Source organism: Typopeltis vanoorti, chromosome 14 (assembly GCF_054136105.1).
Source record: "Typopeltis vanoorti isolate ZY-2024b chromosome 14, IOZ_Tvanoo_1.0, whole genome shotgun sequence".
NCBI lineage: Eukaryota > Metazoa > Arthropoda > Arachnida > Uropygi > Thelyphonidae > Typopeltis > Typopeltis vanoorti.
The window spans coordinates 106,939,748-106,960,613 of record NC_143562.1 but is presented as its reverse complement, the minus strand read 5'-3'; the positions used below and the strand labels follow the sequence as shown (position 1 = coordinate 106,960,613).

At 34.7% G+C, this 20,866-nt stretch overlaps 1 protein-coding gene across 1 annotated transcript in view; it reads left to right on the top strand.

Annotated features, from left to right (window-relative positions):
* Nucleotides 1-6,625, top strand: part of LOC150099824 (treslin-like) — a 290,982-nt gene extending 284,357 nt beyond the window's left edge. The window contains exon 16 of the mRNA XM_090403686.1: nt 4,039-6,625. Within this exon, the coding sequence (XP_090259812.1) occupies nt 4,039-5,441 (1,403 nt within the window). The 3' untranslated portion in view covers nt 5,442-6,625. The remainder of the gene's footprint in view (nt 1-4,038) is intronic.
* The last annotated feature ends 14,241 nt before the right edge of the window (nt 6,626-20,866 follow it).

The window sequence follows — 20,866 nt, the reverse complement described above, 5'->3', positions numbered from 1 at the left end:
TCTTATAAAAAAAAATTACCAGAATAAAACAGTTTTTTTCTTTTCATTTGAGAATTCTCATATTTCACTGAAAATGTGTGAACTTCATTCAAGCACCCTTCTGCTTTGTGCCACAAAGCAACACAGCAGTGAAAACAAAAATAAAATCATTGCTTGTTATAAAGAAGAAAGCTTGCTTTCACCAGATCTGACATCGTGTCTCAGAGAATGCCAAATCTAGAATCACTTCTTTCTGATATAGCATGGCTTGCAATTTCCTTGTTTTGTAGTATTTGTTTGTTTTTTATCTGTATTGCTCCACATTCATATAACCATGCTAACCTCTTGGTCATTTTTAAAGTTCAATTTTCTATAATGCAATCCAAACCATGAAGTCATCTTCCTTGCCAACTTCACTGTTAGTAACTCACACTGACACCTCTTCACGACTACTAAGCTAGAAGGGATGCTGAGATATTTATTGTGATCAATACCCTAACACAAATAGTCATTTTACCAAAATAAATAATGGCTATCCTGCCAATATCCTTGACCTTTTCTAAACCAGTACTGTCTAAATACATTTTATCATGCAGTTCTCCTCTTGAAGAAGTGATACCATAATTAATAGACTTAGACCCTAGCTAATTAACTCAGGTAGATCAGATCATAACCTCATCCAAGTTTCTTTAACTACAGAATGTGTTTTGGGTGACTGGGACTAGTGGAGTATCTAATCTGTCTCATTTCTTAGGCTGTATGATGGCCAAATGGGATGAGCTCCCTGATTTTTTCTCCTATTCATCATCCGATTACTTTTTATAATTTCAAATAACTAAAATAATCTTTGTGGGAATGAGGACTTTCACTCAGTCTATTCAAAACCCATTATGAGGACTTTCACTCAGTCTATTCAAAACCCATTATGTGGCTTGGCTCTTCAATATAAAAAAAATTTTGTTTGAGATAAAAATTTGGCATATCTCAGGTGGCTCAAATCAAAAACCAAAGCTTTACACTGAATGTGCACTGCTCTCCTCAACAGCTGTAAACTATCAAAAAATCAAACTTTGAAACAGCCAAATGCAGAAAATAACTAATAATCATGCCTTCTGGTCTCTCAGCTAGGCCATAGTGTAACTTCTGCCCTTTTATTCCTGTTTCAATTCAGTTAGTGTCATTGTAACATCACCCAGATGCAAAGCTGAATTCCTGACATCAATCTTATCTAACTGACCTGATAGCCTCCTAACGCATTGCTCTTAGATTTGATTTGGTATATGATCTGATGGTCTGTAGAAGAACCATCTTAAATCTGTACTCTCAGAAAAAAATGAAGAATGTCTCCATGATGTCTATGAATCATACTGCATTCTGGAAGAGCCTCTGTAGCTTAGTTGGTTTTGACAATGCCATTCAGTTGTAAAGACGTGGATTCAAATCTTGTCTAGGATGCAAAGAACCTTTATCAGAGTTTTTCATCCCACAAAGCAGGCACACTAACCGTTAGGACACATGGAATTAACAGACAGAATACATTTGGTTCATAACCTGAGTTGCTTTGACCATAAATCCAAATAAAATAACTAAACTAAGCATTCTGGAAGAAATAGGGAAAAGTAAACTGCAAAGTTGTTCTGTAATTCAGATGTGAATTTTGGCTTCTTCATGCCTTTGATGTGTATAGTGGTAGTATTATGTGGGTAATGACATTCATATGTTGCTGGTTGGCTAAGAATATAACATTGCTACTCTTCATCCTCTAGCCATATATTTGAATGATACTATAGCATGGATGTTTATGAATGTGTTTTGGTGTTAGGTGATTTTCATTGCATACTTGCAATAAACAGTGGTGAGGTCACCACCCTGAATGCTAACCTGGAGTAGCTTCATAAAGCCTTTGTTTGGTCTACAGACTAGTGTATACTCCAGCATAAATTCATCTAGTAGTATCAAGTATTATAATTATGGACACCCACTTGTCATTACATTCATTCAGTCTTCAAAATCATATTTAAATGATTGTACTTCACAAAACAAATTGAAATTAATAAAGTTTATACAACAACTGCAGAGTAACATGTACACCCAGCTTGGATATATGAATTGGTGGAGGCCAGTACCCCACTTGACAACTAGTAGATTCACTTCTGCAACAGTTCCAGAAAAAATCACCAACAAATCCAAATCTGAATTTGAGAGGGCCAAATGCCAAAACACACCTCCATTCAAATGCTGTTCTAACTTCCTTGCTCTTTGCCATGGGAGCACTGCTCATAAAAATCATGGAGAAAGTTATCAACAGAGAAAGTTATTCCCCAGAGGACCTACAGCTCATCTCCTGGGCATCACCAACCACCTGTGGCCACATAATGAACTGATTTGGAGAAACTTGTGTGATTGCTCTCAACACTTCCAAAGTATTTCATCCGTCTGATACAGATGCCTGATCACCAAACACTATTTTATGTCTTCCTTCCGCCCTTCGCAATTTCTTCAACTTCCTCTGACCATGTTAGGTGATGCACGTCATGGCTGCTTCAGCATATCTCACCAATGCCAGAGTACCTCAGATCCCTATACCTGAGGGGTATAGGGACCTGAGGTACTCTGGTCTGGGTTATTTGCAGAAAAAACCATCTGGGTACACTTCTGTCGGAACTTCACTCTCCACCCCGATCTTGGTTTAAGAATGGGATGAACTAGTATCCCTGTAGTTGTAGTTCCAGAGGCCAGAAACTTGGGTTTCTGGGACTGATCTTTGATAGAAAGCTCATTTTCTGTACATGCATATACCATCTTCTGGATAAATGCAAAAAAAAATTGAATATCCTCTTCACTCTATCCTCTACCAAATGGAGTGCTGATCGATGTTCCATTAGGTCTCTGCATTTGTCATCATGAACTTGTATGTTCAAAGCTTGATTATATTTCCCAGGTTTACAGTTCTGCAAGGGAGAATAGGCTCCAGTGGTTGAACCTGGTCTATCATCAAAGTATCTGATTAGCTACTAGTGCTTTTCACTCATCGCCCATTCAAAGCTTTTATGTTAAATCAAATGAACTCCCTCTACTTAGACAAAAATATATATCTCTTAATTATGCCATAAAAATAAATTCCCTACCAGATCACCTTATATGGACTAGTCTCTTTTTTCTACATTGGATAAGTGCATCACACACGCCAGACTTCCATCTGTCCTTTTGATATGCAAGCTAAAGTGCACGCTAAAGAGGCTAAGGCTATGGGAGCTACTGGCATCAGTGCTGACAACATTACCCGCACCAAAAAAAACAGCATTCCTCCATGGTAGGTTTGCAACCTCTCACTTTGTCAACTAATTAAGTCTCATGCACATAGAGAAAATAAAAATGTGCAATCTGTCTGAGTCTAATCAACATAGGAAGAGAAGAGAGGAAGTTGTTCTTGCTAGGCTCCTCATAGGTCACAGTCATCTCACATATTTTTATTTACTGATGATCCACCTATGTGTGGGAAATGTAACACCTGTCTTACCATTAGTCATATTCTGGTGGAGTGTGAGCCCTTCACACAAGAGAGAAATTGCAATTTTACTTATTTGGCCGAGCCCTATACACTCAGCTGAATGTTATCAGACTCAGACAGATTGCACATTTTTAGGTTTTTACAAAATATTAATTTATTCAAAGACATTTGATTATGGATTTGTATATATGTAGATGCTGCATTGTAAATACTAAACTTTTTACATATATTTTATACTATTCACTATTTTATCTCTTTGTAGATAAAATAGTGATAAAATAAGCGAAAGGGGGAAAAAGAGGGGTGGAGCCAATGTTAAATAGTATGTTTTATCCTTTCTTTAGAATTAATTCATGCTTATAATCAGCATGGTTCAATCTATCTCTCAAAGCCTTACCAATATGCTGTGTTTAACTTAATGTTGGTAAGACTTTGTTTAGATATTCCCTGCAGAAAAGTATAGCTATATTTATGCCTACCATATATATATACATTTTTTTAAATTTTTATTATTCATTTTCAATTTTTATTTATTTTATTTTTTTCAGTGAATTGCTTAGAACCTTTTACTAGTATGGAAAAGTCTTGGTCATTCTATGCTGTCAGTGATAAAGTAGTTTTGCCTGATCATAAAATGGAAGAAAAAATATCAAAAAATAAAAGCAAAGTGCCAGTATCAGTCTCCTCTAATAAGCTTTTTTCTGAATTTATTTCTGATCCTTCATTAGTAAATGATAAAGTAAAATGGATATCCCCTACTAATAAACAGAATTTGCTTTTTCCGTTCAGGGGGAACTATACTAACAAACATGGTGATCCATATATTCCAGACCACAACGTTGAAAATAAGATGACTTTTTATGGCAGTGAAATTATGAACTGTCGTCCTCTACAGGATGTGAATACAGTAAATTCAGAACATTATTTCTCTAATACTTTGCTTAGTCATACTCAATCATCTTTCTTGCTCTCTTCCCCACATTGTAACATCTCCTGTAGCAAAGATTATTCATTATCTACTCCAGATGAATTTATTAAAGCTGACTGTAATTCTTCTCAACATGATGACCAGCGTGACACTGAAAAAAGTGATCTTTCATCTATAAGATTAGCAAAAAATGAATATACTTATCCTAATGAATATGTTTATCCTGATAATGGTTTGAGTAGTCATTCAAGTAATACTCTGCTAACAAGCACTATAAATCCCTTTAAAAAATCAAAGTTTTCTGTAAATGCAGAGTTCCTTAAAACTCATGATTTTACTAGTGTTGATTCTGGTTGTTGTTGTTTCATTTCTGAAGAACAGAGGCACCACAAAATTGTTAGTGTATCAGACCATGTGCATATTGAAGAAGGAATACTAAAATCTGCAAATCAGTTTTCACACAAGATAATATCAGATAATAGATTTAATAATTTGATGACTCTGTGTCAGGTGAAAGAAGTTTCACGTGCAGAATCGTCTTCTGAGTTATCCTATACTGACATCAGCCATTCATTTTTGGAAAAGAATTCTCTCAAACCTAATGAACACAGCATTGTGGATTCGCTCTCTACAACAAGTAAGTCCAAGAAAATTAGTGTAAATCATGAACCTTCCAAAAATTACTCCTCAGACTTCACTGATATAGCTCCAAGGCAGAGGTTCTCATTAAGATCAAAGAAACACACATTCAGAAAAAACATTGGAAAAGCTGCATTTCATAAAAGAGCAAGAAGAAAATTTCATATTACAGAACACTCACCTGTCATCAACATATGTGGTGATAAGATTAAAGAAAAAACTCAGTATAGAAATTATAATTATGCTGTAGAAGATAGGCTAGTTTCTAACATCATGAAATCGCCTGTACAAAGAAAATCATTGAATAGCGATAAAGTTTTCTCTCCTCCAACATTATTCAGTGTTATACATCTCACAAGTTCTCCAGTTTTGCTAAGGAAGTGAAAATAATTTGATTTCTCTAAACTGTCATGCTCGTATCTTTATTTTATACAGAACGAAAAGATATTTAAATAGATATGTATTATATGGTAATGTGACAATATGTATTATGTGACAAGGCTAGTTTTTTTCAGTGCTAGTTCTATGGTTACGTTTATATTGGAATCATAAAATGGGGTGAAATAAATATATCTTATGTTTATGATTGTAGTAAAAGAAAGTGCTTGAGTTAAAAAAATCATTTATCTGATTAGCCAAAATATAAAAATATATTTGTATTCTCTTGTACATAAGGTATACATAGAAATTTATATATATTTCTGAAACTCCATCATATAATAAACTTTGAGTCAATCACTAGTTTTTATCTGTTGAAGCAGATTGTCTGCTGTCATAAAGTAGATATTAGTCGGACTGATGACTTAGAAACAAATATTTTTTGTTTGGAAATGTTATAACGTTTCTTAATCTATGATGGTATTTCATATATTTCGTGTAAAATTTATTGGAATGCTTTTTTTTTTTCCCAGGAAGAGAGTAGAATTTATCATTGATGTTTTCAAAATTCATTATGGATTGCATAGTACAAAAGTGTTTATCACAAAACTGTGGAAACAGAAATGGATTTTTGTATTAAAAAGCAGTATTTTTTGGATGTTAAAAAGCATCCAAAAACAGGCTCCACAAAGAGCCAACTCTCATTATGTTCACTGTTAACATACTCACTCTAACAAACTACTGAAAATCCTAGCCCTAAGTTCCATAGGCACAATATTCTAAAAGAAATTGGCTGTAGCAAATATTCCACTTTAACAAACTATTCCTGTGGTCCTTGCAAGTTTTCTGTAGTGAGAGTTAACTTTGGGATGTTAAGGTGAAAATGTTACAAAAAACAATAAATAAATAAATAAACAACAATTGGGAGATGAATTTCATTGCTCGATGTGAGACAATCATCCATCTGAAGTGGATCTTGAACAGGATTGCCAGATTAGGTAAAAAAATAAATTAAAAATGCAAAAATATATGAAATGAATTAAAATAGAAAAAAAAAATCCTTAGTCCACCTGTGGTATCAATGTATTATAAGTTTACAATTTTGCACAGGTGTAAGTTACATAAAAAAATTGTATGAACATGATTTATTTTTATTAAAAATTTACATGTTAAAAATATTACAGAGGCAATATTTTTGATTCATTTATCCATGTTGAAATGTTATGTATGTCAAAATATATAAGCAAATAAATGATTTATGATCATGAATTACTGTTATAGAAATCCCTTATTTTACTTTGTTGTAAAATTTTCTCCTTCAGTAGCATGTTTGCACTGAATTGTAATTATGGAAATTGGGGGGGGGGTGACTGAAGGACTGTAAAAAGTTCTTTTAACACTTATACATATTTTTGAGACATAAAAATATCTTTAGTAGAGAAATACATTAAAATAAAAAGTAGTAAGAGTTAACCTTTAATTACATTAAATAATATTGCACTGGAAAATGCGAGGAAAATTTGTCAATTCTACATATAAAAATTTCTGAAAAGAATTCACATAGCTCCTAAAATTTGATAAAGAAGTGTAGGTGTAACTAGCCAGGTTTATTGATTGGAGTTTATAAAAATAAGGTTTCTGTAGATAAAATAAAACCACTATACTCCTGATATTTAAAAAAAAAAAAAAAAAAAAATTCTACTCAAGATGGTAACTTTTTGCATTCTCGAGATTTGACAGTTTGCTTGAAGTAGGAAGGCCTCACTAGATCTGAAGGAGTTTTAATGTCATATATTTTTCCTTTATCATGTGACTCTGGTCCAGATTGTTCAGGCTTATGGTACTTGATGTAAGACTTATATTCTTCACAATATATCTTCAAAGTAGATCTTCAAGATCTCCATAATAAAACAAGCCATATAAGTAAGGAATCTGCTAGACCCTTGGAAAATCAATCATGTTTAGGTTTAATGGAATGAATACAGCACAGAGAAATAAACGCAGTGTATTATAGGCCCTTGACATGTTTGTATAATTTGAGCCTCAGATCAGAAAAGATACACCTGCAGTAACACTGTTAACTGATGTATCCTCGAAAAGGAGGAGGTTATGGGTCTCTGATGCTTGTCATGGCCTTGAAGGGAATCCTTCACACTGCATGGAGAAGAGATGGGGGGGGTTATGAAATACTTTATAATAAAACATGTGACATGTGAAACATTGCTTCATTGGCCAAACTCGCATCAATTTGGTCTGCATTTAAAACCTTTATGAGAGATAGAACTTTTTCAGTCTGCTAATCTTTCTTAATTTAAGTAATTGTATACTATACAGTGTATGTGTATAAATTTTTTTGCTTTAGAATCTTTCTGTTATTGTATAATTTGATGTTCCATATTTGTTCTGAAGATGCCAGTCAACCTTTGGCGAAAAGTTTACAATTAAAGATCAAGTTTTTCTATATGAATTTTCCATCTTTTATTATTAAGGTATGCTAACTCACAGTTTTCCAGTTTTACAACAGTTCTTCCTTTTTGAATAAACATAAATATGTTGTAGCATTGGAATTGGCTAATGATAGCATAGGAGGTATGTCCTGAATATAGGGATGAAAGCTAATAACATGTATGATGATATTGAAGGTTTGGAGGCTGTTTGCAGTGACTTTGACTTAAGACAGTGATATGAAATATTTAAATAAATTGGTTTGGCAAGTAGAGCCTCCGTAGCTGAGACATTATAGACAAAGTTCTTTGATCAGGAAGACCTGGGTTCGATTTCCATCAGTGAAGTGAGGAACCTTTATCTGGTCTCTTTCGATGAAAGATGAGTTAGTGAGTCTCATACGGAGGTAGGGTTTTTTTTTTTCGTCCCCCAGAACAGGCAAACCAGCTCCATGAACACATGCATCTATTGCCATAGGACACACCAGGAGGCATAGGACTAACCACCTTATCCTTGACTACAGTTGTGGTTTCAAGAATAAAACCTCAACACCATAAAGATAAAAGAGGATTAAGTGAAGTAAAAGGTTTGGCAAGTAGAAAAATAATCCTAATGGGAAATTTCATTGTGGAAATATATAGCAACATATATAATCTTCTTTTTCCATTCCTCCTCTTTTACCTTGTGGTGTTGAGGATTTTCTATTCATTTAACTGCAACCATATCTTGAGGGTAAGGTGGTTAGCCCTATGCTTCCTGGTGTGTCTATGTCTGTAGATGTGTGTGTTCACTGGCCAGTTTGCCTGTTCTGGGGGACAAAAAACCTGAGTTTCCGGGTGAGAAACCCCTTACCTCCGTATGAGACCGGCTAACTCACCTTTAGTTGAAAGAGCCCAGATAAAGATTCCTTACATCATTGATGGGAATCAAACCCAGGTCTTTCTGACCAAAAGGGCTTCGTCTATGTGGACTGAGCTACGGAGGCTCATAACCTCACTGTTTCTGTAACATGCTGCCTCAAATTCAGAGTGTTGGAATTTGAATATAGTAGAAGAGGATTTAAGTGTGAATGAGGGATCATGAGTTACAAACTTCAGCGTTAGCAAGTCAGTGGAAGGTTTTAGTCAGATAATATCGCATATGGAACTGTAACATGGGTCATTATGGAAATCACCATAACCTGCAAAAAATATCAGGAAATAGCACGTGCAAGAAAAAAATTCAAACATGCCAACACTCAGAAAGCTAGATGAAGCAGGAATTAAATGGATGAAAACTGAAACTACATGCACTGTGGGAAATGGTTATCTTCTTCATCGATCTCCTCATGCCTGGGGATTCTTGACTTTGGCAGCAATGTTTCTCCATCTACTTCTATCTCTTGCCATGGCAGTTGCTTCTTCCAAGGAAAGTCTTGAGATCCTTGGGGTTTGATCTATCCATCTTGCTCTTAGTCTTCCTTTCCTGTGTTTTCCTTGCATGATTTCCTTCTCAATGTTTACATCTCGTCATGATATATGACCAAAATATTGAAGTATCTTCTTGTTCACTGTCACTCAATCTCTTTTTTTACATTTAATTGATTGAGAATACAGACATTAGTTCTTTTATTCATCCATGAGACATTCAACATCATTCTCCAGCACCACATTTCAAACTGTCAAGTTACTTTTTGTCTCTCTTACTAAGTGTCCATGATTCTGTACCCATAGAGAACGATTGAGAAAATAAGGGTATTCACTAGTTTATATTTGCTAGTGTTAGAAATATTTCATCTTTCAATATATATTTTTAGTTGTGTCATGGCATTCCTTCCCATTGCAATTCTTCCTTTTATTTCAGTATGACAACCACCTTTATTATCTATCAGGGCTCCCAAATATATGAAGTGTTCCACTTTTTCTAAGTTAATATTATGAATAGATGCTTCTTTTCCTATCATCATGGACTTTGTCTTGTTTCTGTTAAGTCCATATTTAATGCTCTCCCGATAAGTGACATCAGTTCTCTTTCATTGCTGGCTATAAGCATAGTATTATCTGCATACCTGAGGTTGTTTATCTTTTTACCTGCAATTGAGATACCATCTTTCCATCCATCAAGAGATTTCTCATTATGAATTCACTATAGAAGTTGAACAGGTCGGGGAAATAGGATCCATCTTTCCATCCATCAAGAGATTTCTCATTATGAATTCACTATAGAAGTTGAACAGGTCGGGGAAATAGGATCCATTCCTGAACCCTTTTTATCTTAAACCAATATTTTGGCTTTTCTTCACTGTTGCTGTGTTCCTGTCATTTTTATTAAGTCGATTGGGTATTTTGGAATTCCTATTTTGTTCAGACATTTCCAGAGTATCTCTCAATTGATGTTGTCAAATGCCTTGGTATAGTCCACAAAACAGAGATACATAGGGATATTGAACTCATGGTTTTTTTCCCTATTAGCTGCCTTATGTTTGCAGTTTGGCCTCTGGTGCCTATACCACACCTGAAACCAGTAGTTTTTCAATGTAGTTTTTCAGTCTTTCTTTAATCACATATCTTCTTATAGAGTAGGTAAAAGATAATGACTAGATGCACAAAAAACATATAGTAGGTGGGCTAGAAAAGCAACAAGCATAGTTGAAAAAGAGATTTCTCAGTCAGATTGAAGGAAATCCTGCAATCTTATTTTACTATGTTTTTTTTTTTTTTTTTTAGGTAGGATTTACATAAAGAACAGACAACTTTTTCAAGCCTCCAATTAGCAGGATGATGGTATCATACGAGTCAACAAAAATGATGATGGAATTCATGTTCACAGCCTTTTTGTTTGGACAACAAAGATACTGTCTACTCGACTAACATAACAAGGACTTGTTATTGACTGATCTGTATCTGCAATTGCATCACATCAGAAATACTGGGTAGGATGATCATCTTCATTGTGGATTTGTAAAAGTGACTTCCAAAATGGTTGCTTTACCAATCTACTTGCATTTATTGAAAGGTGAAAAATGTCAGTGTATGCAGTACGTTCACAGACAATGGAGCAGAAAGAAATGGAATGGAGGCAGTGTCTCAGAAAACAAACATAACTATTGATATGCTTCATGGCTTTGTTCTTCCTGTTCATCATATTTGCTAATATTTTATGTAGATTGACACGGAACATTCAGGTCTATGCTTACGATGCCAAAGATGAAGGTTAAAAAGTAAATGCTGATTTCAGGTCCCTTTAGAAAGATTTAATTGGATGTTCAGCTTGGACGAATGAGTGCAGAGTGCTAATTTTACATTGCTAAGTGTTCCAAATACAGATGTGCAGTGATATATGATGCTTTGGTGGAAATCCATGCTCCCGTAGTGGAGATGAGAGCTAAGACTGAGATGGTGTTTGTTGATAGAGATCCAGAATTTAGGATGGACACAAGATCAGTGAAGAAAGATATTGTATACGAATTGTTGTTTTGATTATCTGTACAGACAGTGATAAGAGAGGAACTGTATCACTTAAGTATATTAGGTCTTAATCAGATTACACATGGTTGTCATGTGTACGTATGCAAAATGGGTCATCAAATTTTTTTTGTATTCGAGCTTAACATACTGTAGAAACAAAATTTATTACAAAATACTCGCATGAATTCTCAATTTACAACTAGTAATTAAACTTGTTAGAACCATTCTTATGAATAAATTACAATGGTAAGAACATCATGAATGTCAATGTCGTGTCTGCTGGGGTTATGTAAAAACTCAGTTGTTTTCTTAGAGAATGAAGGTAGCAAACAGCAAAAAGTCAGATACTTGAACAACATCAACAGAATTGATTATAGTCACCATCGTAATAAAAAGTATCAGTGAAAAAGAAATGGAGATAGCAGATAAACTTTAACTGCCATGTTAGCAAAAGTTTTATTGAGACAAAATAAGAATACTATAGTGAATAAGTGTAGTATTCAACGAGATAACTTCTTGAATGGGAGCTGTCACGCACAGGATATGAGTCAAAATTTTGTGCCTTTCATCCTACAGAAGGTCTTAAGCAAAGAAGAAGCAGGGGAATGCTTCAGCTTCTTAGGGGATATGCAGCTTTATAATGTAAAGGGAAAAAAAAGTTGGTTCTTCTTGGAGACTAGAACAGCAGAACAGGAAAAATAATCCTAGATAGAAGAAAGTTTTTGGAAAATTGGGTGATAAGGATTGGACTAAGAATAATATTGGTTAGGTTAGATTAGGTTTGTTTGGAATTATAGCCAAAGCAATGAAGGCTGTGAGTGTATGTCCATTGCATGTGGTCCTCTCCGCCTTCTTTGGGATGAAAGTCCACAAAACAGGCTAACCAAGAAAAATCTTGCTATTTCTATATAAGGTTAGCTAACTTAACTCAAACATTTTTCACATTCTAGACTGTATTCCAACCCATGTCTTATTCAACTAAAAGTTTGAATAATGTCCAGTAATGCCAAACATCGGCAATAGTTCTGCTCAAAGATATGGGCTAGTCTTTATTAATACCATATGTCAATGTAGAAATGTGAATAAAATTCATGGGGAGAGAGCAAAACAGGAAAAAAAAGTCTTGCCCTTTTTTGATACTTAATAGTGATGTAAATAATAGTAAGTAAAAATAAATTATATGAGTGAATACCCTATTGAAAAGAAAAAATGTATACTAAAAATAGAGACAAACCAAAGTTAAATAACTGTTATCAGGTGTGAGCTGTATACTCACAAATGTTCAAGGTTATTGGGAATAAGTGAAAGTTTGAAAACAAATAAATTCGATAAAATCTGAAGAAAATATTAAGTTGTGCAGAGAAGCTTATGGTGAAGTTAGCTGTAGGAATACAAAATAACAGTTCTCTGGTGGACAGAAGTTACAGAAGCAGGATGTGAAAATTAAAAAGCATATTAAAATCGATACAAAATTAATAACGGAAAAACTCACATACAAAGATTATTTAATAGTATAATTTTTGCCTGCATGTCACAGGCATCTTCAGTACATTAAGCTCAAATTAAACAATAACTGACAATTCCAAAAAGTGCCACCTAAGTAGCTGGTGTAAGATAACTAAAAAGGTCTAAATGTACTGAAGATGCCTGTGACACACACAGGCGAAAATTATACTATTAAATAATCTTTGTACGTGAGTTTTTCCGTTATTAATTTTGTATCGATATGTCTACTCACGGTATACCTCTTTTAAAACTTAAGCATATTAAAAGTTCCTGGCTTGTAAGTCACATACATGTGCTCGTAGGAAATACCTGAAATGATTACTTTCCAAAAGTTTGTTAATGGTGTAAAAAGTGATAGGGCAGTTTTAGAAAGTATTTGTGAAGAATGCAGTCGGAAGTACGATCAGTGTTTGAGGTAGAAAAAAGCCATCAGAAACTTGAAATGCTGATATATGAATATATGACAGTGCAAACTGCAGTGGCTAATCATATAAGGTGCTACTCAAAAATTTCAGAGAATTAGAATCATGTACAAACCAGTTGCTATATAGCCTTCCACTGCTATAAGGGGCAAGCAGCATTTTTGGGTTACATGGTTTGGCAATTTTCTTCTCCAAATGAAAAGGCAGATTTTTTGCTTCAGCCTCAAAAAAAAAACTGCTGTAGCAGCTGAGGCAAAGCAGCAGTCAGTGCAGTGGAAGTCACCAAATTCACTTTGGCTAAAAAATGTGTATCAAATTTGCAGCAATATCAAGTTAATGTTGAGCATTTTTTTAACATCAAAGGCACTGTCCACAAGGATTCCCCCCCCCCCCCCATCAAACTGTCAATGGCAAGTTTACCATGAAGTTTTGAAGCAACCAGACAAGTAGATGAACAACCACTGGATTCTCTCCACCATGATAACACTTCTAGGTTCCTGACTTCCAGAAACACAACAGTTATTACTCTCCCCCCCATTGGCCAGACCTTCTCTCCGACGTTTTTTTGTTCCCCAAGATGAAATTCTGACTGAAAAGACTCATTTTCACACGCTTGAAAAGAACCAGGCAGACTCGCAGGGGGTGCTCAACACAGTCACATGTGAGGACTTCAAGGAATGTATGGAATCATGGAAAATCAACCTCTGTGGTTGCTGTATGTATATATGCCCAAAGGGACTACTTCAAAGGAGACGGTGACAACCATGAGTTAGGGTAAGTTTTTTTTTTATGATTAAATTCAATTTTTAACAAATTCATATGGTTAAAAAAAGCAGAATGGGAGGAATACCGTTACTAAGTGTTCTAGAAAAAATCAGAATATCCTTGAGATTTGAGAAAATATTTTCAAATACAAGCTGTATTTAAGTAAATACAGCTTGTATACTTGACAACAAACAGTCAAATATTATAAATGTTTATAATTCAATTTCTATAAATATTTCTATATAAAATGAATAAAAATGACCAAAAACATAAAATTAATGAAAGAAAAAGAAAGTCCCTAACCTGCCCACAGTACTAATAGGTGGAAGTCACATAAAATTAAGCTTCATTAGAATATCAGTGAGATCTGGTGGGATCTTTCTGAGCAATAAATACAAAATGTTATATTCAGGCAATAACAATCAAGGAAAAGAAGGAGTAGCCATAGTATTCAACACAAAATACGAGGCTAATCTTCTTGAATGGCAGTCAGTTTCAAGTAGAGTAATGTGGGCAAATATGAGAATGGGGAACTGGACAATGAGACTTATTTGTGCCTATGGTCCCACAGAAGGTTCTACTAAGGTAGAAGTGGATGAATTTTTTGAGGCTTTAGAAAAAGCAACTGACACAATGAAAAAGGAAAAGTTCGTCCTTGTTGGGGATCTAAATAGTAGAGTAGGAAATGATTGTGAGACATACAAAAATATTTTGGGAAAATTTGGAGAAAAGAGCAAAGCTAATAATAATGGCAAATATCTGTTGGATTTCTGCTCAGGACATGGAGTGGTTATTACTAACACCATGTTCCAACATAAAAATGTGCACAAATTCACATGGAGAGAAGAGGCTAGGAATAAGAAAAGTCTCATTGACTATGTTATTGTTGATAGTGATGTTTTCTCCCTGGTGCAGGACACCAGAGTGTACAGAGGATTTGAAATTGGAAGTGATCACTATTTAGTCTTGAGCAGGATAAAATTGAATTTCATATTGAAAAGAATAACATGTAAGAAAGTTTTAAAGCGAATAAAAGTTGAGCAGCTCTCAGATGTAAACTGTAGACTAAAATACAGAAATATTATTGAAAAGAAAATGAAAGAGTTTGAGAACAGGAATCAAACCTTGGAGATTCAGTGGCAAACTCTGAAGGAAACATTGATTGATTCTGCCAGAGAGGCATGTGGTGAGGTTGTGTGCAAAGATAAAAAATCAGAACTCCCTGGTGGACACAGGAAGTTAAAGAGGCAGTGAAGGAAAAGAAGAAAGCATATCAAAAGTTCCTGGCAAATAAGTCAGCTTTTACTCTTACAGAATACAGAGACAAATGTAAGAAAGCTAAACAGTGTGTAAAACTAGCTAAACAAAAGTCATGGGAGGACTTTGGCAAGAATATAGAAAATAAATATCAAGAAGGTGGCAAAATATTCTGGAGGTTGTTGAAGAAGCTTAGGAATGGAGGAAAGAGTGCTGTAAAAGGAATTAGAGATGATAAAGGTGAAAAGAAAACAGGAGAAAAAGATATCCTTGAAGTATGGAGTAATTACTTTGAAAAACTGCTAAATGAAACAAGCAGTGATGACAGCACAGTGATAAAAAACACTGACCAGGTATGCAGTCAGGAATACATATCCATACTTGAAGTAGAAAAAGCCATCAAAGGCTTGAAATGTGGAAAGGCAGCAGGAGTAGATGATATTCGACCAGAAATGCTGAAGTATGGTGGTATAAGAGTCTTACAGTGGCTGCACTGCATAGTTCAGAAAGCCTGGACAGAGGGACGAATTCCCGATGATTGGAGTAGAGCTCTCATAGTACCCATATATAAAAAGGGAAATAAAACTGAATGTGAGAATTACAGAGGTATTTCCCTACTGAGTGTTCCTGGCAAGATCTATGCAAGTATACTTGAGAAACGGTTGAGAAGAATTGTGGAAGAAAAGCTTGGTGAAGAACAAGCTGGATTCAGGCCAAATAGAGGCTGTCAGGATCAGATCTTCACTTTACGACAAATAGTCGAGAAAGCATGGGAATATAACAAAGATCTGTATTTAAGTTTTGTCGATTTGGAAAAGGCATATGACAAGGTGCCAAGAGAGAAGCTATTCAATACGCTGCAGTTATATGGTATCAATGGGGCATTATATCAAGCAATACTTAGTCTTTATTTGAGTTGTGAGTCAGCAGTTAGAATTGAAGGAAGTACAGGAAGATGGTTTAATGTTAAATCTGGTGTGAGACAAGGATGTACATTATCCCCTCTGTTATTCATTATCTATATGGATCACATTATGAAGGAATGTGGTATTAAACCTGATATCAGAATTGGAGATGTTAATGTCAGCTCTTTGCTTTATGTGGATGATGTTATACTTCTAAATAAATCCGCTACAAGTCTGCAAGATTCTCTGACTAAATTGAATAGCTGTTGTAATAGATATGGTATGAAGGTCAGCAATAAAAAGACAAAGACAATGAAAATAGGCAGAATCCTTGAAAATGTCAACTGTGTTGTGAATGGAGAACCTGTGGAACAAGTAAAACATTTCAGCTACTTAGCACAATTTTTACTGAAGATGGTAAACTAAATATAGAAATAGACAACAGAATCAGCAAAGCTGGTATCGTGGGAAGTCAATTGAATAAATTCATATGGAATTAGAAAGAAATTAGTCGGAACACTAAATTAGCTGTATACAAGACTGTGTTCAAACCAATTTTAACTTATGGATCTGAGAGCTGGGTCAGAAGTAAAACACTTGACCAAAGACTAGAGACCGCAGATATGAGAGTCCTGAGAAAAATTAGAGGCGTGAACAGATGGCATCAATGGCAATATCATATTAAAAATGAGGATATTAGGAAAGAACTTGACATTGTCAGCATCCAGGAATGCGTTAGCAGAGCTAATCTCAGATGGTATGGTCACTTAAATAGAATGGGAGAGGAAAGATTAGCAAAACAAGTGTTCTCTGCCAGGTTGGCAGGAAAACGACCTAGAGGAAGACCAAGATATAGGTGGATTGATACGGTACAAAGTGCCTTTGACGATAGAAATATAAGATCTGATAATGTTGGAGTCTTGACAAGTAACAGACTGATTTGGAGGAAAATTGTAGATAGGAAGTTAGTAATGATGTAATTTTTTCATGTAGTACTGTCATATCCTGTACACCCCTTGAGGATACATGGCAGGAATTTGATGATGATAGAATATCAGTAGGAGAGTTCAGAAGGAAAAAAAATGTATGATGGAAATAACTTCGTATACATAGAATGTATAGTTTATAAATAAAATTGAAATGTTAGAAGAAAAGTGCTTTCAGGTTAAACCAGTTATCTCAATGGTTATTTTTAATCTGCATGGACTACATTATTAAGGAAACTAGAACTGAACCTGATATTCAGATTAGTTATATACCTAGTTCTTTACATGACATAGATATCTTCTGAAATTTGTTCCGAGTCTAATGAAATTATATAATTTCCATTACCAATTTGGTATGAATACAGAAAATATCAACTGCATCATCAGTAATGAATCTGTGAATTGGTTACATATTTTAGCTTTATATACATTTTTATTTTAATGAGTAAGGTTGGTGTAATTATAAATGTGTTATATAAATTTATATGGAATAGGAGACCAAACATCACTTTAGCATTATATATGACAGTGCTCAAACCAGTCTTGTCTTAAAATATCTGAAAGTTTGGTTAAAAAATAACTTGATCAATGACTTTGGAGACCATTGAATTCTGAGGAAAATTAGAGGAACCGCAAGAGCAGATTACCTATGCTTACACAATCTTTAATATTAATAATGTCAATTATAAGAATAAGAAATGAAAGAATAGCCGAACTTAAGTGTCAGAAGCAAAACTGGCATAATATAAAACAAGACAAAATAAGTATACATTTAGCAGTGATGAATTTAGAGATTAGTTTGGAAAAAAGCTACTGTTATATAGCACTCATAACAGCTGACATCCCTTTAGGGATGATTTAGCTATTATTATTTATTATGTGACACCTCCGTGGAACCTAAGGACTCGCTGTGGATTGGGCACTCCACACCACAAAGCATACTGTCTGAACTACTTAATCTACCATTCATTCCACGCCATCTACTACATACGAACACACAATCAACCATATACTGTCCACTAATATTATTTTGGTCTGTTAATCGCAAATGTTCTCTGACTTATTTGTCTGTATGTGGGATGACGTAATTATCTTTACTTCAACTGCACATGAATTACAGGCTCGTACCATGAACTCCAAATTGCTAGCAAAACCGCAGGCCTAAAAAAGACCCAAACTTATTTTCAATAGCTATGTTCAACCAGAAATAATAAAATCAATAATGATGAAATTAAACAAGTAGATCATTACATGTATCAATGTATTCTACTTATATTGACATATGGCTGTGAAACATGGACACTAAATCCAAAGGAAATTTAATAGTTAAGAACAACACAATTTAGTATGGAAAGAAGTATGCTCAGTATTTGATTTCTTATCCATATATTCCTTTTGGAATCCAGTCTTGTGATACAAAGTCTCTAACAATGTAGGAAGAGTGAAACATCTGAAGTGGCAATGGGCAGGGCATATTGCTCGAAGACAAGATCAACAATGGACAAAAGAAGGTACTAGATTGGATTCCACAAGAGGAAAAATGACCACGATGCTGACCTAAATCACAGTATATTGATGATATCATCAGATTTGCAGGAGTGACATGGGAAAGGAAGCCATGGACAGACAGTTTTAGAGTAATCTTTTTGGAAGGCCTTCATTCAGCAGTGGATTGACAATGGCTGATGATGATGTGGGATAAAAAACCTGTTACCTTCATATGAGATAAGCTAGCTCATCTTCATTTGAAACGAGTGTATTAAAGATTTCTATAATCATAATGAGAATCAAAACTCATGTCTTTTCCAGTCAAAGGGGTGCATTGTTTTGGAACAATGCACCTTCAGCATGGAGGCACTTAGGACATTGGTGATATGAATTGAAGTAATATAACCAATGATAGTTGTGCTAAAGATAATAAATACTTCAGATTCTTATCATGCTTAAAATTTATACCTTGAAATATCAGTGGTGCACACCAAGGGTGTCTTCACTTAAGTCCTAAGATTTGTGTTAGTAGTGGTATTCTGTGGCTGTACCTGGTTGAAGAGATGGACTGTCTAATAAAGTACCCTGATTCTCTGAATTGTGGATTGTTGAAACATTAGGAACCTGCTCTCCAACAGAGGCTGTTGGTTCATATTCCACTGTGTCATGAATGTTTATCTAAGTTCTTCAGTTTTCTTTTCCTGATGTTAAACCACCACCCTGTTTATTGGAAATAATACCATGTTACTGTGTTCATTCTTCAGAGCAGGGAAACCAAATTGCCTAACATTAGCTAACACGTAGTGCTAATTATGTGATATGTTACTGTCTTTCATGGATTGGGTTCACATTAAAATAAAAATAAAATGCACATCTTCTATTGTTGCCTTGCAGATGACCAGTGGCCAATTTATCTAATTTTACCCTGTAAATTCATACAATCTGGTTGATACTCAAAATAACTCAAAAAGGATATAGATAGAAATTAATACTGTAATTTTTTTTAGTAGTGGTTATAAATCAATCCCTCATATGAGATGTCACAAGGCTTTTAACACCATAGTACATATGCTGGCAAGTAATTGGGGGGAAGGAAGAAATCTGTTAATGTATTTCTGGTAGAAGGGAGGAGGTTTGTACTCTAAAAAAAATAGTATAGAACAGGCTGTACTAAACAGATGGAATGAAAGAGAAATGGAGAGAATTTGGTACACTGAAGCTGCATTTCTGTGTGGATGTTGACAAAAAGCTTTGTATCCTCATGTGTTTGGAGGAAAGTAGATGAATGATGGTGGCCAGTTTCGTGGAGCAGTGCATGCCAGAGTATAATTTATAAAGACATACAGAAAAAGTGAATCTATGAGAAAGCAGCTGCATGGTTTATGAGGGAGAAGTGAAGGAGATTTGCCTCTTCTGGACTGCATCAAGCATTCTTTGGCAAGCTTTTGGTGCACAATCCCAAATATGAAAACAGTATTTGGGATTGTGCACCATTCTATCATCTATCATCATCATCATGTTGGGCAGATATTATCAGAAGTAAAACTGAGAAGAGTGAGATTTCTTCTGTGAAATAAAACTGAATTTCACTGGCAACTTTGAACACCATTTAAGCATTAAAAAAACTACCATAGCATGGGAGTTTAGTAATGCTAATATGCCATACTTCGTCAAATGTCAAAAGTGACCTCATGAATTTTTCCAAACCTTTTCATGGATTATATTTGGTTGATTAGATCTGTAGAATTGAGAGAAGTGGAAACCATACTGGTAGTCATTAATTGATTGGTGGATCTTTGGGTAATTAAAAAGTTGACTATTAATAATACTTTCATTATTTCTGAGAGGATTGAAGGATAGGTAACGAGACAATAATTTGATGCTGGTATCTTTTTTTAGGTATATGATAGATAAAGATTTAGGAGGGTGTTAATTTAATTCTGGAATGTAAACAATCTGCATAAGAAGACTTATTAGAATCTAGATTGTTGAACTTTTTTTTTATGTCGTCTGAACAAATTTAGGTATAGGCTTTTTGTTTTATGTCCTGTTCCTGATCTTCAGATGAAGTTGACCTTTCTATCTTAATCTTGAAGCAGATGAGTTTGTGTGAAGGCATCCATGTAGCAAGTGAGTGCAAGAATGATCAAGTGTAGACTTCTTCCTGTAGGTTTATATTCTAGTGTTAGATTAGGAATCCTATTGTTATTC